The sequence below is a fragment of the Phoenix dactylifera genome, chromosome 1 (genome assembly GCF_051530095.1).
Source record: "Phoenix dactylifera cultivar Ajwa chromosome 1, Ajwa_hap1_PhDact_Kaust_v1.1, whole genome shotgun sequence".
Lineage (NCBI taxonomy): Eukaryota > Viridiplantae > Streptophyta > Magnoliopsida > Arecales > Arecaceae > Phoenix > Phoenix dactylifera.
In genome coordinates, this window is record NC_143190.1 from 55,450,522 (window position 1) to 55,475,642 (window position 25,121).

The window sequence follows — 25,121 nt, forward strand, 5'->3', positions numbered from 1 at the left end:
AAGCCGCAGCACATAAAAGTAGTTCTTACCTTTGCATCGCACTTGAAGGACGAGAGTTGGAGGCTGCTTGGAACAGTAAAAGAAACCCTAGAATACTGCTATACATCTAGTCGGGAGAGGCAGCATGTCCATGCCTAAGATGATTGGCTGAGGCCTTGACACTTTGCTTGGGCGCTCTATTAATGCCTTGTATTCCTGAGATATTCATTTCTTTGTTAACTGGAGGAACAAGTAAAACCAAGGACATAAGACCCGATAATCATACTCCCAAGATTTTCATGGGCACGGAAATACAAACATAATAAAATTATATCAAGTGGGACGGCATATTCCATAATATGCTGAGAATAAGATCGCAAATGGGACGCATGACCAAAATTGATAGAAATAACATGCCATAACAGTGGTAAGGCCTACACTGGATCAGAGAAATATTAGTGATGACTTCCAATTTCACTCACATATACAATAGTTGGGAACAAAAGAGAACTTATGAAAAACAGGGACACATCATTATTTTACTGAATCCTGCAAGTCACATCCAAATTAGGAAGAGATTAACTTGGTAGTGGCAGAAAGGCACAACTGATCATGCAGCAAGCTCTCTACTTCCCAAGAGTGGGAAACTGTCCAGGATCTTCAATTGAAGGGGCAGCAGCTGGGGCACCTGAGCCCCTACCACCTCCAAAACCACCTCTGAATGGTCCACGGTCGCCACGTGCCCTGCCACGTCCACGGCCAACTGGACTGTAGTATCTTTCTCCTTCAGCTGGCTTTAAAAACTCGTTGATGCTCACAGGCTAACAAAGAAAGCTCCATCAGTCACAATTTCCTGAGCAGATATTATTGCAAGAAAAGATTTCTGCACAAATAGACAATTTATACCTTCTTAGCCCGTTCATCACGATCAGCAACATCTTTCTTTTTACCCGTATCTTTGTCAGAGCCCTAATGAGGAAATGTTACATCAAAATGTGATTAAAAATTCTAAAGAAACTCGGTGAGGCTTTATAATGGTTGTTAGAAGAATAAACATGCGACAAAGGGCTACAAACTTACCAACTTCATAAATACATCATCATTTCTTTTTTTTAATGAAAGCTGTTGCATGGACTGCAACTCCTGATCAATTTCAACTTTTCTCTCTTCGGTCTTCAATGCAAGTAGGGCTTTTCGCTTCTCCTCTCTTATTTTCTCATACTCCTCCAGAGTCATCTCCTATGCAACCAATTCAACAAGGCAGGGAAAAAATGTATATACCAAGTTAGTAATTGTAAAACAAACTCTAACATCAGAGAATTCTGGCACAAAAGAAAAAAAAAAGCACGAATATAGAAGAATGGAGGAAATAAACATTTCCATTTTCCAGCATCATTAATCCTTTTAAAAATATTCACCCTAGGGTTTCCACATATGAGAAGATTCAAGAAAAAATATTCACAATGCCTATATGATTTGCTTGAAAACACAGGAGCTCAAATTCCAATGACTATTATTCAGAATGCATATAAAATCATGGGAACGTACAATAAGAGGTTGAACCCCGATAAACATTAAGTGTTAACATGTGGTTCTCTATACCCAACCAACATCTGAAATATGAAGCTGCGTCCGGGCCTGGAACAAGGTTTTCCAGTTGCATAAACCAAGCTCAAACACCCAGAGAACGAATGAATGGAATTCCGGAAACAATGCCCTTGAGCATCATGTAGCATTATGTGGACCATGCATCAGTTACTCTCTGTACCAATGGCGAGTAACCTTGTGGTCGTCTGATGCTGCAAAAATCAACACTTACACTACAAACATCAAGTAATAACCATTTGATAAAAAACATTGCTTACAGTCACTGAGATTCTCTTTGAACTACTAAAGTAAATCATATATAGCCATCAACTTAAAGCTATGAATGGAGAAACTGTTTTAGGTCAGAAATAAATCCAATTGCAAGATAAATGAATAAAATCCTCCATCCAACTTCCATCACAAGAAAGAGAAAAGGAAAAAGAATTAGACTAGGCATAATATATATATATAAATAATGTACCAATTATTATATGTATGGCAGTTTCCTGAATTGATACATGATAAAAGAGCTTGTCAAAACCTTGATACTGCCACAGTGAATGGAATAGCTATTGGCTGGGTGAAATGGGGTGCTTGCATAAACTTTTTGTTCTTGTGCGTGTTACCTCAAGCAATACCCTTTGGATCAGCCACAAGTACCATAATTACTGGGAGTTTAACTCAAACTCCCAAATTAGATAAAACTGCTTACAAAACGAACAGAATTTCTTCCAAGGCTCTTGGCACAAGCAACAATCTCATGTTAAGAGGAACCATGGGAGGCTTTATCTATTCCTGCAACGGAACCGAGCAGCACAGAAGAGCATGCAAACAAGCCACACAGTTCTCTCAAAGGCAAGAAGGAACAGAAGTGAGGTTCAGTATTACTTAAACAAGCTACACAGTTCTCTCAAAGGCAAGTAGGAACAGAAGTGAGGCTCGGCATTACCTTTTTGTACACGACAAGGCAGAGATGGGTTCAGGATAGGAGCCACAAAACTGTAACAGGTGGGATCTCTAGTTAGAAGATTCTAATTACTGGTTATACAATTGAAACACCAAAAGAAATCCTTCTCTCTCTATCAAGAAGATACTTGCCCAGTATTTGGACCAGCAATAGACAACTTTTAATTTTATCCAAAATCCCAAATAAATTGGAATTTCATTATAATATATAGGTAAAAGAATGACAGAGGTCCTTCTGCATGCAACAGCATGACAGCTAGTGCCACAAAAAAAAGAGATCTCCAATCCAATCTATCAGAAAGTTGATTAATCCCTATTCCAATAGACCAGATAAAACAAGAACCTTAACTCAAATCAGCAAAGTAATTGAATGTAATTACAAAATACATAAGTAAAAGATTTCCAAAAGCCCCTTCTTGCAAGCAACAACATAGCTTGCTCCTGCACAAGTAAATATAAGGCCTTGGGAGGTTTTATCTATGCCTGCAACGGAACTGAGCAACACAAAAATGCATGAAAGCAAGCCACCCAATTCTCTCAAAGGCAATATATCAACAGAATTGTGGCTTATCCCTACATTCGTAAATGGCAGGGGAACTGGAGTAGCGGCTTATCCCTATATTTGTAAATGGCAAGGAAATTGGAGCTAACAAACAGAGAATAATACTTGGAAGATTTTACTGTGCCTATGATAGAAAACTACTACATGTAGTCTCAAAGCCATGATAGGAACAGAATTATGGCTTATTCTCATATCTGACTTTATTAGAAAGCCTTTTAATCAACACTTGCATCAGTAACAAACAATCATAGATTTAATTTGAATTACCAGAACATGGAAAACATATATGCATGCATGCATGTATGTATAGACAAACAATCAGCAAAAATTTACTCCTAAAAAAAAAGACTTTACAACACAAAATTATTTAACCTAATACATGGATCAGTGATGGGCAACCTGAAGTTCAATCAAAACTTTCAAACAATATGAAGTGTTAATAGAAATTGGAAGTAAATGATTTCCGAAAACCTATCTAGCATGCAACAGAATAACTTGCTCATGAAGATCCAGAAATATTGAGACCTTGGATGGTTTTACACATGCAACAGAATGGAGCTACAGAGGAGAGCATGGATTATGGATGCACGACACCCTGCTCTCTCAAAGGACAGGATGAGACTGCAACTGAGACTCACACCCTACATTTATATATGGCAAGGCAGAAATGGGCTAGGAGCAAAAGCCAATGCACTGTGTAGAGTACTGATTATGACACTCCGCTTACCATAACTTAATTGGGACAATCAGAGGTTCAGCTTGCTTCACCCCCACTTAGCAAACTCCAGCATCAAAAGTTGTAGCATGCTAGCGTGCCCGAGGGAGAACAAGTTATGGATTAAGCGCAACGAGCAAAAGAACAAGCAACAGCAAAAGCCATTGGCATTATTTTTCTCAGATGAACTGATTAAATTCACTTAAAAAGTTATTTAATCAATGCTAACAAAAGGTATTTTATAAAATTTTAATTTTGTAAAATTTGATCAACTGCAACAAATGATTCATAGTCTAAAGCAAAGGATTTGCCAACTATCCACAAACTTTCTGACTGCTTGTTTCAATATTTCTCTATTTCTTTAGTTCAAATTTTGCCACATAAGATATTTTCTTGTTTGCCAAACAAATATACTTAATTCAAATGCTGTAGGCTGTAGCCATGCCAATCATTACGGTATCAATACCAAAAATTCATGAAATGTTAGCTCCAAGATAACAAAACAAATTCAGATATAAGAGAGAATATTGGAGAGTTTCACTGACATATGATCTATTCACTTACTAAAACTACACAGTCAGAACGCCCACTATCACAGAGAAAAAAATTTAAATATAAAAAGGTCTAAAACCAACCTATCTGAAACCAACCTGGACCTTAGTTAAAACACAATCCCAAATTCTCAATCTTCTTAGTGTCAGGCAAATTTATGCAATATTTCATTTTTTTTCATTTTAACAAGTAGGTGAATTGTCATAATTCATAACCAACATCCCCAAATGGAAAACAAATATAGGCAGCATTACGCAGTGGAGTGGAGGATGGAAAATTGGATTAAGTCAGTTAAGAGTCATGTACTTGAAATGTCCAGGTCACTGAGTTTATTGATGAGTAATATAGAGACACTTAGCATAGAATTGAGAGCTAAGAAAAGCAAAGACTAAAGTTTGAAAGAGTATAGAATTTCAAGCTAAGTCCTACAAGGAGTGAAGACAAATTCATTCGAACAAGTTTGGAAGAATATAATATATGATGTTTATTATCACTAGAAAAGTCCGAGTCTCCTATAAGGAGAGGTACTTAAGTTTAAATTGAGGTTATAAAACAAAAGGGAAAGACATGCATTAACATGGCTAGAGTTTACAAGAATATGGAAAAACTAACATCATGGCCCTAGATAAGAATGCTTGGTGAATGGGATCCATAAGGCTGGACTCCGAATAGTTGGAAAAAGGATGATGATGATGACAATGATGATTTCTAGTAATGTTGGAAGAGTTATTAGCCAATGAAAATGATCCTTAGAAAGAGTCAAACTTTGTTATGTTGTATATTTCATTATTAGTTACATTTTATTGAACATACATAGTTACATTTTGATAGGATGTTCCAAAGGTCACGCTAGGTGGAAACACTTTTGGCCCACATAAGTGGAGCACTCCATTGTTTAGTGCCCTGCAATGTTATGTTGTATCCATATACATTGGGTGCTGGCACTCAAGAAATCCCAAACTTTGATATTTGCAATAATCTTATCTAGAGCACTGATAGCACACTCATTTAGGTTTTTCTGGCTTTTGGGATGTAAAACCATGCAGCATATATTTCATAAATATGCAATGTTAGAGTGGTATACAAGAAGAAACTTCATAACTTGATGTTAGAACAACTTAATTATTCTTTTGATCAGATAAGCTTAAAGATTCATTATTGCTATCATTATGCATGCAAGACAAGTGTCTGAATTGTTGTATGGGTTATATTGTGCCATACACTACCCATCAGGTTTTAGAGTTTCATCTATTACCATGTATTACCATTGCCTAGATGTGCATCAGTTGATGTAGAGTACTAATTGCTAAATTAAGTTACATGTAGAGACTTATGTTTTTATTCATAAATTTCAACAAACACTGATACCAATGAAAGCTGATTGTTTGTTTTAAGAGGATTAAGTCGATTTAACATGCTCAGATTGGTCTTTGGTTTCTCTTGCTTTCATTATAAGGTGTTCCATCTCTTCATGGCATTATTAATGCAGGCAGAACGGACCACTTGCTTTTACTTCATTCGCATTCAATTTAAAATATATAATATGACATTATACCTGTTGCTGGTGGTCCAAACCGAGAACGATTGACACGACGGTGTGAACGGGGTTCCGCCTGAGTTGTCTTGGTTGGTGCTGGTTGCGCTCCACCTTCCGCCAAGGAACCTGCAAACAAGCCTTGCACCACCACCAGGGTGGTGATGGCCCTCCGACGGTCAAGTCAGAGGAGATTGGAGGAGGAGAGATGATAATCACAAGTGGGAGAGAGTGCTCTGGGAGGTATTGCTTACCCCCCCTTCTCCCCCCAGCCGCATATATACCTGGCTGGGAGGTCTCTCAGGGGGGTTTGTCGTCGTGGGGCACGATAGAATGGCCACTGACATGGCCGTTACGGGGCGTCGTGGAGCAGCGCCGGGTACGGTCATGGCAGGGCGTAGTGGAGCTCCGCTTTGTACGGTCGATACAGGAGATCGTGGGCAGCATCGGGTACAGCCGTTGCAGGGAGTAGTGGAGCAGGAGGCCGCGGCGTGCCTCTGGAGAATAGCCTGTCGTTATCAAAAGATCTCCGACTCGGGGTCGGAATGCTGGATCATAGGGCAGCCGACCCGGGGTCGGGCTGCGAAGCCGGGGAGGTCCGACTCGGGGTCGGAGTGCTGGATCATAGGGCAGCCGACCCGGGGTCGGGCTGCGGAGCCGAGGAGGTCCGACTCGGGGGTCGGAGTGCTGGATCATAGGGCAGCCGACCCGGGGTCGGGCTGCGGAGCCGAGGAGGTCCGACTCGGGGTCGGAGTGCTGGATCATAGGGCAGCCGACCCGGGGTCGGGCTGCGGAGCCGAGGAGGTCCGACTCGGGGTCGGAGTGCTGGATCATAGGGCAGCCGTAGCTTTCCTGGATACGCGTGCCGATCACGTGGGGCATGGCGGCTCAATTCCCCCATAACAGTAGCCCCCCGCTTCCGAGCCTGGAACCAGAAGGGGAACAGGTGAAGGGAGTGATGTTTCGAGATTGCCGCCATCCTTCGGAGAGGCGCGCGCGCTTCAAGCTTCCCGCCTTCTTTATGGCGTATGGCGGTTGCTGCTGACCTGGCAACCTGAGGATTTCGGCGGACATCCTTCCTTAATGGTGTCGATTCGCCTTTGGGGTGCGAGCGACCCTTCGGCGGCCAGGCGTCTTCTGGCGTCATCGAGGTGTCACTTGCCCTTTCGCCTATTTAATCGGGGGCCCTCCCCCGTCCGTCTTCTTCTTTACGGACATTTTCGAGTTTCTCCTTTGCGCTACCATTGTTGCCGCCGAAACGTTCGCTTGCTTTTCCTTTGACGCTCTCGGAGCCGTTCTTCCTCCTCTTCAAGTGAGTTTCCCACTCTTCTACTTTGAGCTCTTCATACTTTTTCTTTTTGTACTAGTGCACCCCAGTCGTTCCGGCCTTTCCCTCCTTCTTGACCCCGTCCTGACCGTAGATTGGCCATTAGGGATGGGCGAAGTGGGAGCAGATAGCATCAAGTCAAAACTGGTCGCCGAGGACTTAGACGGATTTGTGGCTCGGTACCACCTTCCCGAGGCCTGCAATGTCACGCTCCCAGGGCCTGAGGAGAGGATGTCTCATCCTCCTCGAGGGAAGATCGCCATCAATGAGGGCATCCTCCAGGCCGGGTTCCGCTTTCCCCCTTCAGACCTAGTCTTACAGGTGCTCCGGGGTTTAGGAATGGCACCGACGCAACTGGTGCCGAACTCGTGGCGTGCTCTGACGGTCTTCCAGGTTCTCTGTCGCTTGCATGCGATTCCCGCCACCTTGAACGTTTTCTGGGAGCTCTACGGCCTGAGCGGCCACCCCCAGGACAAAGGGTGGTGGTGCTTCGCAGCGCGGCGAGGGTGCGGCCTTGTCAAGGAGGGTCCTACCTCCATTCACCACTGGAAGGAGCGCTTCTTTTTCGTTGATGCAGACCCCTCCTGGAAAATCAGGGCAATCTGGGGGACGCCGGTGAAGTCCCCAATTGGCCTGTCGAAGTTGTCGAGGGAGGAATCCGAGGGCGTCGCCGCCTTGAAGAGGTTGGTCGCCGAGGGCCAGCTTCCCCCGGTGGGCCGCCTCATTTCTGAGGATACCTTGGTGAACGTCGGTTTGAGCTCGGTCCCCACCGACCGTGAGTCCGCCATCGTTTCTTTAGCTCTTTTCTTCTCTTTCGTTCCTTCTTCCTTTCGGTTTCTCAGTCCCTGACCATCCCGTCCTTCTTGCAGAGGTCGACGACGTCATGCGGTCGGTGAAGTCAAAGGCTGTTGGTAGGGCGTCCCTGCTGGAAGCAGTCCGGAGGAGAAAACGAGCTCTTCCGAGCGGGGCCCCACCGGCGAAGAAGTCCCGTAAGGAGATACCTCCGATGCCGACCGACGAGTCCGGGCCCACCGGTCAGGGAGATGTCGTGGGCACCGACCGGCAGCTGACGCTGTATCAGCCCTCCGGTGGTAAGGTTGCCGCTACTCCGGAGGTGCCACCTGAGCCTGCTCAAGACGGACGGGTCGGACGTGATCGGTCCCCAACCCGGCCTTCGACTCGGTCGGCTCCTGATGACTCGAGGAGGGACGCGCCGAGGCCCCGGCCGAGCGGGACCCTATCAATTCCTGGGGCGACCCCCGCCGCGAGCGTGATCAGCCGGACTCTTCCCCAGGCGATGGATAAGGGTAAGGCTGCAGAACCACCATCCGGCTCCGGGGAGAAATCGGGGTCTGCCTTCACTACCGATGGCGCCCGAAATCTCATCGAAACAGTGTTGCTGGAGAAGGACCGTCGGCGGGTCCGGGAGTTGGATGTCTCTGACGTCGGGGCCGCCAGCTGCGTCTGTCTCATGTCGGTGAGTGTTCTTCTGGCCGTCTTTCACCATTTATTGGCTCTGTTGTTCTCCGCCTGACTCCCTTATTTTTCCTATTTCTTAGCTCGCCCAGTACATGATCCGTCTGGAGGAGTGCTACAAGGAACAGGCGGGGCTTTTGGCGAAGGCCGAGGACCGGCTGAAAGCAATGGAAGAGGGAGGCCGGGCTGCGGCAGGCAGGACGACCGGGGACCTCGAGGCGAGGCTCCGGGAGGCCGAAGAGCGGGCACTCGGCTTCGCCGCCCTGGAGGAGCAACTGTCAGAGGCTCGGGAGCAACTCAAAGCCGCCTCGGGCCTCGAAAGCAGGGTCAAGAAGGCGGAGGAACGGGCTGAAAAGCAGTCCCGGAAGATCGCGGACTATCGAGAGCGGTGGGAGAAGGCCCAGCGGTCTGCCGACAACGCCTGCGACCGAATCCGCTCTTTTGAAGCCAAACTAGGCGAACTGGAGTCGGCCCTGGAGAAGTCATGCACGGACGTCCAAGAGCTCCGTTCGCGCCTGAAGGAAGCCGAGGCCGCTCGGGTTGCTACCGAGGCGAAGCATAAAGAGGCTCAGGCTGATCTGCTGAGGGTCTCCTCTGAGGCCGAAGGCCGGATTGTGGCGAAGGTCTTGGAGGCCAAGGCTCAGATTATGGAGCGAGCTGAGGCGGAGCTGGCCGAGAAGAGGGCGGAAATCGGGCGTCAGGCGGTAGAGGCTTATCGCCAGTCCGCCGAGTTCGCCCATGATATGTCGGAGGCAGTGCGGACCTATCGCCAGTCTGACGAGTTTGTCCATGACGCGTCGGACGCGGGGGCCGAAGCCTTCACCTTGGGCTTCGAGGAGGGCCTGGCAAGGGTGTCGGCTAAGTATCCCGAAGTTGACCTGAGCGAGATCTCCCTCCTGGACTCCTCTCCGGCGCCATCGCCTGCTGGTTCTCCTGCTGCTTCCCTGCCTCCCGCGGACGAGCCCGGCGTTCCCGACCCGGGAGTTCCTCCAAGCTGACCTCTTGTACCTTTCATTGTCTTTTTTATTTTTGTATGTCGGCGTTTTGCCCAATTGTATGGGCCTCGGCCCTGAAAATTAATGCACGTCGAATATTTCTTCATCTCGCCCTCGTCCTCTTTTTTTTTTTTTTTTTTTTTTTTTTTTAGCTCTTGGTTGCTTCTTGCTGACTTTTGATTCCCGAAATTCTTCCGGCGCTAGGCCAGGCATCCGAGGGTTAAACCTCAGGAAACTCTTCCGGCGCTAAGCCAGGCATCCGAGGGTTAGGCCTCAGGAAATTCTTCCGGCGCTAAGCCAGGCATCCGAGGGTTAGGCCTCAGGAAATTCTTCCGGCGCTAAGCCAGGCATCCGAGGGTTAGGCCTCAGGAAATTCTTCCGGCGCTAGGCCAGGCATCCGAGGGTTAGGCCTCAGGAAACTCTTCCGGCGCTAAGCCAGGCATCTGAGGGTTAGGCCTCAGGAAATTCTTCCGGCGCTAAGCCAGGCATCCGAGGGTTAGGCCTCAGGAAACTCTTCCGGCGCTGAGCCAGGCATCCGAGGGTTAGGCCTCAGAAAATTCTTCCGGCGCTAAGCCAGGCATCCGAGGGTTAGGCCTCAGGAAACTCTTCCGGCGCTGAGCCAGGCATCCGAGGGTTAGGCCTCAGGAAACTCTTCCGGCGCTAGGCCAGGCATCCGAGGGTTAGGCCTCAGGAAACTCTTCCGGCGCTAGGCCAGGCATCCGAGGGTTAGGCCTCAGGAAATTCTTCCGGCGCTAAGCCAGGCATCCGAGGGTTAGGCCTCAGGAAACTCTTCCGGCGCTAAGCCAGGCATCCGAGGGTTAGGCCTCAGGAAATTCTTCCGGCGCTAAGCCAGGCATTCGAGGGTTAGGCCTCAGGAAATTCTTCCGCTCGCTGGTCGGCCAAGGCTGGCGCAAGCCGAGGCGACCGGTCGGGGCTTCCGGCTAGTCTGCTCCCGGGATGATCATCGGGTTAGCCAGGCATCTGAGGGTTGTCAAGCCTCAGGGAAATTCCTCTCGTTGGTCGGCCAAGGCTGGCGCAAGCCGAGGCGACCGGTCGGGGCTTCCGGCTAGTCTGCTCCCGGGATGATCATCGGGTTAGCCAGGCATCCGAGGGCCGAGCCTCGGGAGATTCCTCTCGTTGGTCGGCCAAGGCTGGCGCAAGCCGAGGCGACCGGTCGGGGCTTCCGGCTAGTCTGCTCCCGGGATGATCATCGGGTTAGCCAGGCATCCGAGGGCCGAGCCTCGGGAGATTCCACTCGTTGGTCGGCCTAGGCTGGCGCAAGCCGAGGCGACCGGTCGGGGCTTCCGGCTAGTCTGCTCCCGGGATGATCATCGGGTTAGCCAGGCATCTGAGGGTTGTCAAGCCTCAGGGAAATTCCGCTCGTTGGTCGGCCAAGGCTGGCGCAAGCCGAGGCGACCGGTCGGGGCTTCCGGCTAGTCTGCTCCCGGGATGATCATCGGGTTAGCCAGGCATCCGAGGGCCGAGCCTCGGGAGATTCCACTCGTTGGTCGGCCAAGGCTGGCGCAAGCCGAGGCGACCGGTCGGGGCTTCCGGCTAGTCTGCTCCCGGGATGATCATCGGGTTAGCCAGGCATCCGAGGGCCGAGCCTCGGGACATTCCTCTCGTTGGTCGGCCAAGGCTGGCGCAAACCGAGGCGACCGGTCGGGGCTTCCGGCTAGTCTGCTCCCGGGATGATCATCGGGTTAGCCAGGCATCCGAGGGCCGAGCCTCGGGAGATTCCACTCGTTGGTCGGCCTAGGCTGGCGCAAGCCGGGGCGACCGGTCGGGGCTTCCGGCTAGTCTGCTCCCGGGATGATCATCGGGTTAGCCAGGCATCTGAGGGTTGTCAAGCCTCAGGGAAATTCCGCTCGTTGGTCGGCCAAGGCTGGCGCAAGCCGAGGCGACCGGTCGGGGCTTCCGGCTAGTCTGCTCCCGGGATGATCATCGGGTTAGCCAGGCATCCGAGGGCCGAGCCTCGGGAGATTCCACTCGTTGGTCGGCCAAGGCTGGCGCAAGCCGAGGCGACCGGTCGGGGCTTCCGGCTAGTCTGCTCCCGGGATGATCATCGGGTTAGCCAGGCATCCGAGGGCCGAGCCTCGGGACATTCCACTCGTTGGTCGGCCACTTGTCGCTCGCCGCCCATCGGGGTTTCTCTGTGCCCAGCCGCGACCGTGTTTCTCCTCTCCTCCAAGCGTTGCCTGGGGGGAACACGAGAAGGGTATTAAACGCTAATTAATGCGTTACCTGGGAAATCGGATCGCCAGTTGCTGCTGGTGAGGAGTGTTAGTTGAGCGGCCGCGATACGCGGGTTCTTCGAGGAGGATGCGGCCTGGGCGCGAGCGGAGACACGTGGACCTAGGGGTATACGTCACCCGGATCGTCCTGCACAAAGAATGCGATTTAAGGAGAATGACGCTTAGGAAATCGCGGAGATACGCCTCGGGAGCCGGAACGGCTCCGGATTCAGTGCGCCTGCATTTATTGGAGCCACCCGTATCGGAACTACCAGGGGGCCGCAGCTTGGCTATAAATACAGGTGCAGGTACGATGGAATTTGCCAAGCCGGAGCTGCAGGTTGCCATGGATCGCGGACCTCCTCCTTGGCATATGACTGAGAGACTCCTGTCGAAGGAAAGGGGAGGCGCTCCCCTTACAACTTCAGCCAACTAGCCGTTTCATCTGGGATCAACAAGGAGGGTCTCCCCGGCGGGACTCCGCTCTAGGCGTTTCATCCGGGATCACATCTCCCCTCCTTGAAGTTCAGCCTCCCGGTTGAGCTCTGCGCCGGACGCTCAATCCGGGACCGCGCCTCCATATACTCTTCCCCCTCGAATCCCTTCTCTTCCCTACCACTGGGGAAGATGGGAATATCCTTTGGAGGCGGCGTTCCCCTGGGGGCAGCGGGAGCTTCTTCTGCGGCGGCTCCTCCTCTTTTTGGTGAGGTGCTGGATGGCGCCTCCGGTTAGAAGCACCCACTTCTGGTGGGACTGCAGCCGCCCTGGGTTGAGGGTTTGGGTCCCCACCTCTTCTTTACTTTCTTTACTCCCTAATTCCCCTCTGGGAATTCCTTGTAATCACACGAGCGCGCCACTGTAACCAGAAATTATTGAAATGAAAAGTATTGCACCTTTTTAAATTGTCTTTCTGGCCTTGTTGTTCTACTGGTAATACATCCGCAGGTTAGCGGAATTCCAGCCCCTTGGAATTTCTCGGCCATCTAGGGCTTCCAACTGGTAGGAGCCTGGTCGGTTTACCCAACGAACTTTATACGGGCCTTCCCAATTTGGCGCTAGCTTCCCACCTTCCGTAGGTTGAGATGCCTTAGCTCGCCTCAGCACCAGATCTCCAATTCTGAAAAGCTTCGGTCGGACTTTGGAGTTGTAATATCGGGCCACCCTCTGCTGATACATTGCCATCCGTACCTGAGCCATTTCCCTTGCCTCTTCCAAGAGATCCAAGTTCCCTCGGAGTTGCTCTGAATTGGCCTCGGGTCGGTGCGCGGCCACCCGAGGCGAGGGGAGTCCGAGCTCCACGGGGGCAACGGCTTCCGTGCCATAGGTTAGGCTGAAAGGCGTCTCTCCAGTAGGAGTCCGTTGTGTGGTCCGATACGCCCAAAGGACATTCTCGAGTTCCTCGACCCAAGCTTGCCCCGTCCGGCCGATCCGCGCTTTGATACCTTGGAGGATTGTCCGATTTGTGACCTCGGCCTCGCCGTTGGTTTGGGGATGCGACACGGATGTGAACCGATGCTCGATCCCGAATTCCTCGCAGAAGTCCCGGAAGTGCTTGTTATCAAACTGTCGACCGTTATCCGAGATGAGGACCCGAGGTACTCCAAATCGGACAATGATGTTCTTCTTCACGAACTTCCGGACTTGTGCCTCCGTGATGGTGGCCAGTGGCTCTGCCTCCACCCACTTGGTGAAGTAGTCGATGGCGACAATCAAAAATTTCCGCTGGGCCGAAGCGACGGGGAATGGTCCGAGGATATCCATTCCCCATTGTGCGAAGGGCCAGGGCGCGGTGATTGGCGCCAAGGGGACAGAGGGGACTCTCTGGACGTTGGCGTGGCGCTGGCAGGCGTCGCATTTCCGCACGTGGTCCTTCGAGTCCTCCATCAAGGTCGGCCAATAGTAGCCTTGCCTCATGATCTTATGCGCCAAGGACCTAGCCCCCAAGTGCGATCCGCAGATGCCTTCGTGGACTTCGCCGAGGGCGTAGGCCGCTTCCGCGGGGCGGAGGCACCTTAAGAGGGGGGCGGTAAACGAGGTCCGATACAGCCTCCCTTCATAAAGTACGTAGTGGGCGGACTTCTTTACAAGCCGCCGGGCCTGATCTTCGTCTTCAGGGAGGATTCCTTCGGCGAGGTAGGCGACGAGCGGGTCCATCCAAGACGGCTCCGGATCAATTGCCATCACCGCTCCAGCCCCGTCAATGCTCGGGGCATCCAGGGTCTCCAGGTAGATTGCCCTCGACAAGTTGTGCGCGTCTGCGTCCACTAGGCGGGACAACCTGTCGGCCCTGGCATTTTCGCTCCTCGGGACCTGCTGAATGTTAACACTGCCGAGGTCGGGAATGAGTGTTTGCACCTTCCGGACGTAGCTCTGCATGGTCGGGCTCCGCGCCTCGAACTCCCCTCGAACCTGCCCGACCACCAGCTGGGAGTCGGTGAAGACTTTCAGACGCCGGATGCCGAGCTCCTTGGCGAGTTTGAGTCCCGCGACTAGGGCCTCGTACTCCGCCTCATTGTTGGTCACTGGAAATCCGAACCTCAAGGCATACTCGGCTATCACTCCATCGGGATTGGTGAGGACCAGCCCAGCCCCTCCACCTTCAGGGTTCGACGACCCGTCAATGTGGAGCGTCCAGATCGGGAGATCGAGGCCGGGTGTCTCCGGCGGCTTAGGTTCCGCCTCCTGCACAGTGCACTCAGCGAGAAAGTCCGCGAGTACCTGGGCCTTGATGGCTGGTCGGGGCTGGTAGCGGATGTCGAACTCACCAAGTTCTACTGCCCACTTCACCAGCCGTCCCGCATTCTCTGGATTGCTGAGAATCTGCCGCAGTGGTTGATCGGTCAAAAGGGTGACAGAATGAGCCTGGAAATAGGGGCGAAGCCTCCTGGTCGCAGTCAGCAGCGCGAAGGCGATCTTCTCAGCCTTCGTGTACCGCGTCTCGGCATCCCGGAGGACTCGGCTGATGTAGTATACAGGCTTCTGAAGTCTTGCCTCTTCCCGAACCAGTACTGCGCTGACTGCGGTTGGGGAGACCGCCAGGTAAAGGTAGAGCATCTCCCCCTCTTGCGGCTTGGACAGCAGGGGAGGAGACGCCATGTACTCCTTGAGCTGGTCGAACGCCGCATGGCATTCGGCCGTCCAGAGGAAGTCTTTTGGGCGCTTCAACACCTTGAAGAATGGTTGGCAGCGTTCGGCCGACTTTGCCACAAATCGTCCGAGCGCGGCGACCCTTCCAGCGAGCTCCTGAACCTCCTTCACTTTGGTCGGAGGGGACATATCTTGGATGGCTTTGATCTTGTCCGGGTTGGCCTCGATCCCGCGCTGGTTGACAATGAAACCGAGGAACCTCCCGGCCGAAGCACCAAAAGCGCACTTCGCTGGGTTTAGCTTCATGCGAAACTTTCGCAAGGTGGTGAAAGTCTCCTCCAGATCTGCAATGTGCTGGTCTGCATGGCGGCTTTTTACCAGCATATCGTCCACGTACACCTCCATATTCCGGCCGATCTGCTCCTTGAAGATTTTATTGACGAGGCGCTGGTAAGTGGCGCCAGCGTTCTTCAGACCGAAGGGCATTACCTTGTAACAGTACAGCCCCCAGTCTGTTATGAAGGCAGTTTTCTCCTCGTCCTGTGGAGCCATCATTATTTGGTTGTAGCCGGAGAAGGCGTCCATAAAAGACAGTAGCTGATATCCGGAAGTCGCGTCGACCAGTTGGTCTATCCGTGGAAGCGGAAAGCTATCCTTGGGGCACGCCTTGTTCAGGTCGGTGTAGTCGACGCACATCCTCCACTTCCCGCTCGCCTTCCGGACAAGTACGACGTTTGCCAGCCACTCGGGGTAGCTCACCTCTCTTATGAAACCTGCCTCCAAGAGTTTGTCTACCTCCTGGTCGACCACCCGGATCCGATCCGGGGCACAGTGTCTCTTCTTTTGCTTTACTGGTCGGTGGGTCGGGTCGACGTTGAGGGCGTGAGAAACGACCTCCGGGTCGATCCCAGGTACATCGGCCGCCGACCAGGCAAACACATCTGCATTGGCTCGGAGGAATTCCACTAACCGGAGCCGAGCTTCCAAGTCGAGGTTGGCACCGACCCGGACCGTGCGGTCCGGGCGGTCTTCTTCGAGGGGAACTTCGATTACGCCCTCGGCCGGCTCCCCGTGCCGCAAGGCCACTTCGTCTCTGGCGTCAAGTGACTCGACGCTTAGGGCCTCCATGGGCTTCTTCCCTTTGAGAGTTGCTAGGAAACACTGCCGTGCGGTCGGCTGGTCACCTCGGACCTCTCCAATCCCGGCCGCTGTGGGGAACCGCATGAGCAAATGGTAGGTAGAAACCACCGCGCGAAGGGCGTTCAGTCCGGGTCGTCCGAGGATAGCGTTGTAGGCCGAGGGGACACGGACGACCAAGAACCCGAGCCGCACCGTGGCTTCTGCGGGTGCAATGCCCGCAGTCACAGGCAGCTCGATGACACCTTCGGCCGAGATAGCGTCTCCAGTGAATCCTATGAGGGGGGTGGATGTTTTGTGCAACAATTGTCGGGAAAAGCCCATCTTTTGGAAGGCCTCGTAATACAAAATATCAGCTGAGCTTCCACTATCCACAAGAACACGCCTTACATCATAGTCCGCCATAGTGAGAGAGATCACCATGGCGTCGTCGTGGGGAGTCTGAACCCCCTTTACATCTTCATCACAAAAAGTGATTACATTTCCGACCCGCTGCCTCTTCGCGACGGCCACTCCTGATACTTCCGCCGAGCCCCCTGCGTTCCTCACGGGCCGAGAGCAGCCCCCAGTGATGGTGTGGATCACTCCCGCAACGGGTCGATTCTGCTCCCGAGGCTCCTGAGGGGCCGGGTTGGCTGGACGCGGGTCTGCGGGGGGACGTCGGTCGTTTACATATCGACCGAGACGTCCTCGGCGAATGAGAGCCTCGATCTCGTCCCGAAGCTGGAAGCAGTCTTCGGTATCGTGGCCGTGGTCTCGGTGGTACTCACAGTACGCCCGAGAAGGCTTCCTCCCAGGGATCTTCTTCATCTGCCTCGGGACCGGGAGGTCCTCCCGCCCCTTGACCTCCATGAGGATCTGGGCCCGGGGGGCCAGGAGTGGGGTGTACCGGTTGAAGCGTCGGTGCGGAGAACGAGGGCGTGTGGCGCCGTGGTTCCTTGCTGGTGACGGGCTTCTGCGCCGGCGTTGAGGCGTCGGGCTCCTCCTCTGGGGTGCCTCTTTTCGCCTTTTCTTCCCAGGCTTTAGAGGGGCTTCGGCGGCCTCCTTGTTCCGGTGGGAGGCTGCCTCCTCGGCGTCTGCATACTGGTTTGCCCGAGACAACAGCTCCGGGAAGCTCCGCGGCAGACGTTTGTCCAGGGAGAAGGTGAGTCTGCCCTTCCGGAAGCCTCGCTTCAGGGCTGAGAGAGCCACCTCCTGGCTCAAATTCCGGACCTCCAGTGTTGCCTTGTTGAAGCGGGTGAGATAATCCCGCAGGCTCTCTCCCTCGTTCTGCCGGACATCGAAGAGGGAGTCGGAGACCAGTCTTCGCCGGCTACTGACGGCGAAATGGCTGATGAAGAGACGGGTGAACTGGTGGAAGGACTGGATGGAATTAGCCTCCAGGCCGGCGAACCACGCCCTTGCCGGGCCGCGGAGGGTCGCCGGGAAGGCCTTGCAGAGGAGAGGATCCGATGCTCCATGGAGGAGCATAAGAGTCCTGAAACTCTCCACGTGGTCCCGTGGGTCCGCCGCCCCGTCGTAGGGTTCGATCGCCGGCATTTTGAACCCCGGTGGGTTTAGGGTTCGCAGGATCCTTGAGGCAAGCGCCGGCTGGGAGGAGATTTCCAAGTCGGCGAAGGGATCTTTGGAGTGGCCCTTCAGGACCTGGAGCTGTCTGTGGAGATCGTCCACCCGCCGGTCCAGGGAGCGCGACCGGTGGGTGGGAGACAAGGAGCGGCGCGAGGGGGACCGACTGGAGTGCGGGCCCCTCGAGGACTGGGGTGTCTGAGAACGCGCCCGGGTCCGCCTCTCGTACCCCGCGCAGCTCCGATGAGAAGGTCCTGGCAGAATGGACCGCACTCGAGAATCCTCCCCGCGCCGGCGCTCCTCTCCATGGGAGAGGAAGGAGCGCGGGTTGTGAGGAAGAGGCGAGTGCTCGGGGAGCAGCGGCTCCTGAGCCCGCTGCGGCACCCGAGAGATCACACCCTGCAGATTCTGCACTGCCTCCGCGAGGGTGCGAACCTGCTGGGCTAGCTGGTCGAACTGAGCAAGTTCGACCGTCTGAATGGGAGGAGAAGCGGTGGAATGCTGCTGAGAGTGTGTTGGGGACGCAGCAGCCTCCCGGCCAGAGGCGCGAGAGGCTCCGCGACCGGAAGCATTGGAAGCTCCGCGACCACCTCGCCGTGCCATTACGATCGTTCTGAGATTGGGCCCTCCTTCTAGCGCCAACTGTTGCTGGTGGTCCAAACCGAGAACGATTGACACGACGGTGTGAACGGGGTTCCGCCTGAGTTGTCTTGGTTGGTGCTGGTTGCGCTCCACCTTCCGCCAAGGAACCTGCAAACAAGCCTTGCACCACCACCAGGGTGGTGATGGCCCTCCGACGGTCAAGTCAGAGGAGATTGGAGGAGGAGAGATGATAATCACAAGTGGGAGAGAGTGCTCTGGGAGGTATTGCTTACCCCCCCTTCTCCCCCCAGCCGCATATATACCTGGCTGGGAGGTCTCTCAGGGGGGTTTGTCGTCGTGGGGCACGATAGAATGGCCACTGACATGGCCGTTACGGGGCGTCGTGGAGCAGCGCCGGGTACGGTCATGGCAGGGCGTAGTGGAGCTCCGCTTTGTACGGTCGATACAGGAGATCGTGGGCAGCATCGGGTACAGCCGTTGCAGGGAGTAGTGGAGCAGGAGGCCGCGGCGTGCCTCTGGAGAATAGCCTGTCGTTATCAAAAGATCTCCGACTCGGGGTCGGAATGCTGGATCATAGGGCAGCCGACCCGGGGTCGGGCTGCGAAGCCGGGGAGGTCCGACTCGGGGTCGGAGTGCTGGATCATAGGGCAGCCGACCCGGGGTCGGGCTGCGGAGCCGAGGAGGTCCGACTCGGGGTCGGAGTGCTGGATCATAGGGCAGCCGACCCGGGGTCGGGCTGCGGAGCCGAGGAGGTCCGACTCGGGGTCGGAGTGCTGGATCATAGGGCAGCCGACCCGGGGTCGGGCTGCGGAGCCGAGGAGGTCCGACTCGGGGTCGGAGTGCTGGATCATAGGGCAGCCGTAGCTTTCCTGGATACGCGTGCCGATCACGTGGGGCATGGCGGCTCAATTCCCCCATAACAATACCTTTTTTAAAAAATATCATTCTTTCCTTTAGACAAACTAGCAATCCAACTAATGACAAAAAAGCATTTAATAATAAAAAAGGAGATGTCCATGTTAGTGCATGTTGGCAGGCACAGTGCAGTCATGATTAGGTGCAAGCTTAAGAAAAGAGATGAAAGGCTTACATTACCATGTACCACTTTGTCAGTTTGAGGCTAAGCAGCCTCTTTTTAAATAATCATACTCATTAATTTACACATGCATGCACCCACAAAGCAATGCACTATGAGTTTTGTTTGGCAAGAGGACAAAACAACACTATAGTTTTCAGCACCATATGGACATCACTGATATTTAAGAACAACCACATGTATATTATTAAACTCATATATAAAAACCATTGAGGGTGAGCCTTGACACAACAGGAACCTAGAACTCAGTCACAAGTTAGAAACACAAAAATAGCCTCTCTACACATAAGGGTAAGATTGTGTACATCTAACTCTCGCCATACCCAAAGCCTCATGCACTAGACCGCCCCTTTTATATAAAAACCATTCAATTAACTAATCCAAAATTAATGTGCAAACATTTTCAAAATGTTAACTTTGACCAAAGGGGAATAGTTTAAGTTTACTTTAGCTATCTTTAGCATCTTCATTTTTTACTGGATGCAAGTATTCAGCCCAAAATTGAAGGATATATTTTTAATAGCTGACTCATGGAGGTGTTGCATATGGTACTAGGCCTTGCTGCAATTTAGATAATCTCCTACAGTGTACGATCCACTTAGAAAACAAAAGTACGATATCACACTGATCTATACTGTTAGGGATGTAAATGAGTTTGGCTAAAATTAACTTTGCACCTAAAGTCTGGCAACAAGCTTAGCTTGTTTATTATCAGAATGGCCCTAATCAAGCATGTTCTCATCAGCTTAATGACCTTATATAGAAAATCAATTCGAGCTTGTACCAAGTTTGGGTCAAGCTTGATTTAAGCTTTGATCAAACTTGATTTAAAGCTCAATTTAAGCTTAAAATAAAGTTTAACCTGATTCTGAAAGGAATCAATCAAACACTCAAGAAGTTTAACCTTTTTAAATTAAAGCTTAACAATTAATGCAATTTATTAATTGAGCACTCAATAATCGACCACACATTCAAACATCACCACTATGTGAAACATAATGTTCTACATGTGGCAGATGGGTGTGAGGCAAGAGGAGAGAGCAAGAGAAGAGTAGGTTGATAAGATTTGGCATCCTCACCTTAAGTACCCAAATATCAGCCATTAGATCTATTCCAAATTCTCAGTGGTTGATGGCACATGTACTTTTATACATGCAATATATTTTACACCCAAAGCCGATCCTTGTCAGGACAAAGCTTATTCAAACTGACATATCTCAACTTGGCTTGAAATTAATTTTGAGCCTGAGAATGGAATTTGTGCTTGTCTCAATTAACTTCGCGCACAATCAAGTTTGCATTTCAAGTGAAGTACGAGGAATATTCAAGTTACTCAGAATAAATGACAGCCTTAGTTATAAAATGGTTCGTCCAAAAGATGCACAACACTACAAAAGATTCACTCGGAAATTGAGTTTTTTTTCCACTGATCCATGTAGTTACAGCCAAGGTGACTCCTAAAAGCACATGACATGCTACAAATCCTCAATCAACATATTTGATATTACCAGCAAACATCAAGTAGCAACGAACCAATATACTCTTGTATAACTAATAATCATGATGGAATAAACCACCATCAAAATTTAAAGATAATGATTTAAAAATTATTTCAACCTCAACATTTAACAAAACAAACCATCAAACACTTTAAACTTTTCATGTGCTGATGACAATTTCATTTACAACACTAACTTCTCGCAATGCAAAACCATCAAAACAAACATTTTAAACCTTTTATGTACTGAGAACAATTTCAAAACTCTTGAGGATGCAAATTTTTCTCAGATTCATTACAATGTTTCCAAAAAAAAAACATTCCCATTCCAAAAATAACATTTCAGCTTAGCATTCTATTCTAACAAAAAAATTTCTATTTAACCATGACAACAAAGCAAATTACCACTTAATATCTCAGCACAACAACATGTGAAAAAAGCTAGAGTACTTATAGAAGTCCCTAAACCTTTCTTTCAATACAAGATGTCAAACAATTCTTAATTGCAATATCTTCTTCTTGTTCTACAACTATAGCTTAAGTAGAGGTGGGCTATATTTTTAATGAACTTCCTTATTATTTACAAACCACCATAAAAAGATTTAGCCTTCTCAATAACTGATCACAGTAGGCAGGACATATATAAATACATGCGTACATACATGCATAAATACATGAATGTACCAGCAAAACAGACGATCACCTCACTAGATATAGTAAAAATATCACCCGACATCTATGTCGACAAAACAGACGATCACATCACTATTAGTCACAAAAAGGCCTTCTTTACCAAGATATAGTAAGAATATCACCCCACACCCAAAAAAAATGTAAAGAAATGCTTACTTTGTCCTCAGGTTCCTTTTCTTCTGCCTCATTTGCTTGGGCATCCTTATCCTTATTTGCCTCTGATGATGGTACATCATCATGCTCTGGCTGCTTCTCGCTGGCAAGGATTTTATCATCAACATTCACATTTTCTTCAGTAGCCCTATCCAATCATACATTGCCAACCGTAAGCAAATTGACAAACACCATTATGGTTGTACAAATAAACAAATAAAAGAAAACACACATTAAACAGAAGACAAAGATAAAACCAATCTTAACTGTGCAATCACGTCATCAGTAGCAGTTCCCCAGTTCCCACGCCCGGATCCCTCACGCTTCATCTCATACCCACGGCCCGTACCACTGCGCCGCTCATACATCCTGCGTGGGGGTTGTTCGGAGTCACCTCCAGCCTCACCGTTCCCATAGCCACCACGACGGCCTCCACGGAATGGTGGACGTGGCCCACGGTCCCTCTCAGGAAGCCGTCCACCATCACCTTCCACACCTCCACCACCACCACCACCACCACCATAGCCCCCTGAAAATCCATTGGCGTTCCCATTTCCAAAATCCCGATTTGGGCCCGTCCCACCTCCGCGTCCACCTCTACCGCGCCCGGGCCCACCTCGGCCGACTCCACCGCGTGTAGGTGCGGCGCTGCTCCTAGTCTCTCTCGCTATTAAAAAATAAACCAGATAAAAACAAGAAAACTATGGAAAAAAAGGGAAACATTCCTACCAAAAGCTAGGACTTATGCAATACGATCTCAATTCGTAAAAAAGAAGCCAACTTTCGCGATAGCAACAGAAAGCCTCCAGAAAATCGGATCAAGACGTATACAGAAACCCGGATCGGATTGATTCAATAGTAAAGATCAGCCAATCAAACGATATCAACGAATCGGGCCGAATCCGAATCGAACTCACCGGCCTGAGACGGAGGGGCGGGCTTCGTCGGGAACTTCACCGCCGCGGGGGCGGCAGGCTTCTTGGCTGCGATCTTTTGCTGCTGGACAGCGATCAGCTGCGAGGGATCGTCATTTTCGTCGTCCCCGAGGAGATCGAAAGGGTTCGCGGTGGCCATCTTCGCTGTGACTCTGGGAGCGGCGCTCGGAGGAGCTGAAGTAAACCCTAGGCACTAGAAGGAGGAGCAGAAGGTCCTCGTCGATTCGATGTCCATGGAACCCTAGATTCGGCTTCGAGAGGCCTGTTGGGAAAGGAGAAAGCTAGGGTTTTGCGGAGAGCAGAGAGGAGAAGTGGATGAAGAAGCGACAGAAGAAAAACCCTAGCCGCACTCCAGTGGAGTCCTTCCAGGAGGCCTAATCCCTTCTCCTCTACCTGGACTTATTAATTTATTCTTCTATTACACGAAATGACTTAAACACCCCTACATTTATCATATTTTGAGAAGAATGCCGCGATCGTTGGGTGCGTTGAATTGAAACTCTTGGGTCTCTAGGAGCCAGAGGGTAATAGTTAAGCCTACTCATTACTCCAAAATATTTAGTGTAGGGGTTATAGAGGCTTTCCAAGCTAAATATATTTTTCGTAAAATTATGTAGCAAGTCACTATAGTATTTATGGGCTGAAGATGGAAAGTTAGCTCTAACATTTTATAGTATTTTTGTTTTTCGATTTTATTGAGTGTATCCGTACTCGGATGATGAGATGATCCATCGGTTTTAGTATAAAAAAAAAAAAAAACCAAAACTCGATGGGTATTTTGGTCATTGAAGTTTAAGGAGACGTTTATCCATAGGAGCCTCGGTGAGCTCGTCAGAGGCGAATCCTGGCCGTGGCGTTGAAATCTGTGGGATGAGATTCCAAATATATGATGGGTCCATCGGACGGTTATAATACTGCGATGGGGTTTGGTGGGGTAGGTAACTTGTCCTTCGGCGTACATAATAACGCGCAAGGGAAAAGTCACGAGCGTAAGGTCTACCGATCAGACGGTAGAGAACCTTTAAATGGTCGACGTGCTACAACACTTTATTACGATTGCTGCGTGCGACGTTCCGCATAGTAGTTTTTTGAGTGGATTGCCTGTTTGGTGACAGGTGTGGATTTTGCCTTGAGATAACTCTCCGCGTGGGATCGAAGTTGGTATCTTATGGTCATGGACGAAAGAAGGATTCACCTTCCTTCCCACGAGTCGACCACTCGGCTCTCAAATCACCGGGAACTCCATCAACGGTCCATCTGCACAGCTTTCAAAGCAATCTGTGGATGATCCATTAGTGGATTCGCACAAATGACCCTTTACCCGCATAAAATATAATACCCCCCCAACCTCTCCGCTCTCACCGTTTACCGCACGGTAACATAAGCGTGCAACGCGTTGGATAAAAAGGCCCGCTGTAGAATAGCACAGAAACATTGCATTTAATTTAAAAAAGGTATGGGCCAGCCTGGCATGCTTGATGAGTGTTGTAGGCTAGCTCTGCTATACTTGAGAGACTCAGCCAGCCACTGTAATTGGATAGATTTGCAATGGTACTAGTAGCGTTGGTAGGCCTGTTAACAAGCCTAGCTGCTCGTGCTCGGACCGGTAAAAACTCGGCTCAAGTTTAGCTTGTTAGTCAAACGAGCCCGAGCCAAGCTTAAAATAAGGCCCGTTTAAACTCGAGCTCGAGCCCAAGCTCAAGCCCGAGAAGCTCACGAGCCGGTTTGGTCTCGTGACTTAACACTGCCTACCGCCTAGAGCCTTTTTGAGCCCCCCCTCTCCTCTCTCGGGCCCGCTTGGGAAGGCTCTTCATGCCAACTAGATGGTATCCCATTTATTTTTTCCATCTCTTTTCCTCTTCGTCTTCGGAGTGCGAAACCCTCTTGCCGAAGCTATGACCAAGCGGCGGCGGCTAAAACCTCCGCCACCGCTGGCTGCCTCAACTCCTCCTTCTCCTCCTTCACAGGCAACACTACCAAAGCAAAACCCTAGCCCTAACCCTAATCCTAAGTTGATAGCTTCCCAGACCAAAACACAGTGGTCCCTCGCCCCCTCTCTTCTCCGCTTGCCGCCGCCGCCGCCACTGGATGGGAGCCCCTGCATATCTCCCGCTCCGAGCTCTCCCTCCCCCTCTCCCTTCCCACTAGCCATATCTTCCGGTGGTGGTGCACCGCTGCGATTGCTTCACCGGCGTCGTTGGACTCTCAGAAACTCCTTAGAAGAAGAAAAGCTGTGATTTTTAGGGTATTTTTATTTGGTTCAAAGTTTCAGTTTTTTTTTTTGTTATTTTTACTATAGAGGCTGTGATTTTTTTTTGTTAATTTTTTGTGGTGTTTAATGTATACTATATCCTTATTATCGAGCCCGAGCCCAACTTGAGCTCGTAATTAAAACGAGCTTTACAAGCTCAAGCCCGAGCCCAATA

The 25,121-nt window shown here is 50.7% G+C and overlaps 2 protein-coding genes across 2 annotated transcripts; one reads left to right on the top strand and one right to left on the bottom strand.

Annotated features, from left to right (window-relative positions):
* Positions 1 to 378: 378 nt before the first annotated feature.
* LOC103721814 (RGG repeats nuclear RNA binding protein A-like) lies at positions 379 to 23,112 on the bottom strand. Its single transcript, XM_008812160.6, has 6 exons — positions 22,678 to 23,112; positions 22,028 to 22,427; positions 21,764 to 21,908; positions 1,060 to 1,218; positions 886 to 948; positions 379 to 800 (listed from the first exon to the last, which is right to left on the bottom strand). The coding sequence occupies exons 1-6, from the start codon at positions 22,832 to 22,834 to the stop codon at positions 606 to 608; spliced, it is 1,119 nt and encodes a 372-aa protein (XP_008810382.4). The 5' UTR covers positions 22,835 to 23,112; the 3' UTR covers positions 379 to 605.
* LOC149768762 (uncharacterized) lies at positions 8,132 to 9,994 on the top strand. The gene is made up of 2 exons (XM_089925869.1): positions 8,132 to 8,699; positions 8,782 to 9,994. The coding sequence occupies exons 1-2, from the start codon at positions 8,229 to 8,231 to the stop codon at positions 9,694 to 9,696; spliced, it is 1,386 nt and encodes a 461-aa protein (XP_089781995.1). The 5' UTR covers positions 8,132 to 8,228; the 3' UTR covers positions 9,697 to 9,994.
* Positions 23,113 to 25,121: the final 2,009 nt, after the last annotated feature.

Excerpts from the sequence above, each read along its gene's own strand:
- LOC149768762 (XM_089925869.1), top strand. The coding sequence starts at position 8,229 with ATGCCGACCGACGAGTCCGGGCCCACCGGTCAGGGAGATGTCGTGGGC. Across the intron at positions 8,700-8,781 it reads GCTGCGTCTGTCTCATGTCG|CTCGCCCAGTACATGATCCG; the intron begins GTGAGTGTTCTT and ends CCTATTTCTTAG.
- LOC103721814 (XM_008812160.6), bottom strand. The coding sequence starts at position 22,834 with ATGGCCACCGCGAACCCTTTCGATCTCCTCGGGGACGACGAAAATGAC. Across the intron at positions 949-1,059 it reads ATGATGTATTTATGAAGTTG|GGCTCTGACAAAGATACGGG; the intron begins GTAAGTTTGTAG and ends TTTCCTCATTAG. Across the intron at positions 801-885 it reads GTGATGAACGGGCTAAGAAG|CCTGTGAGCATCAACGAGTT; the intron begins GTATAAATTGTC and ends TTTCTTTGTTAG.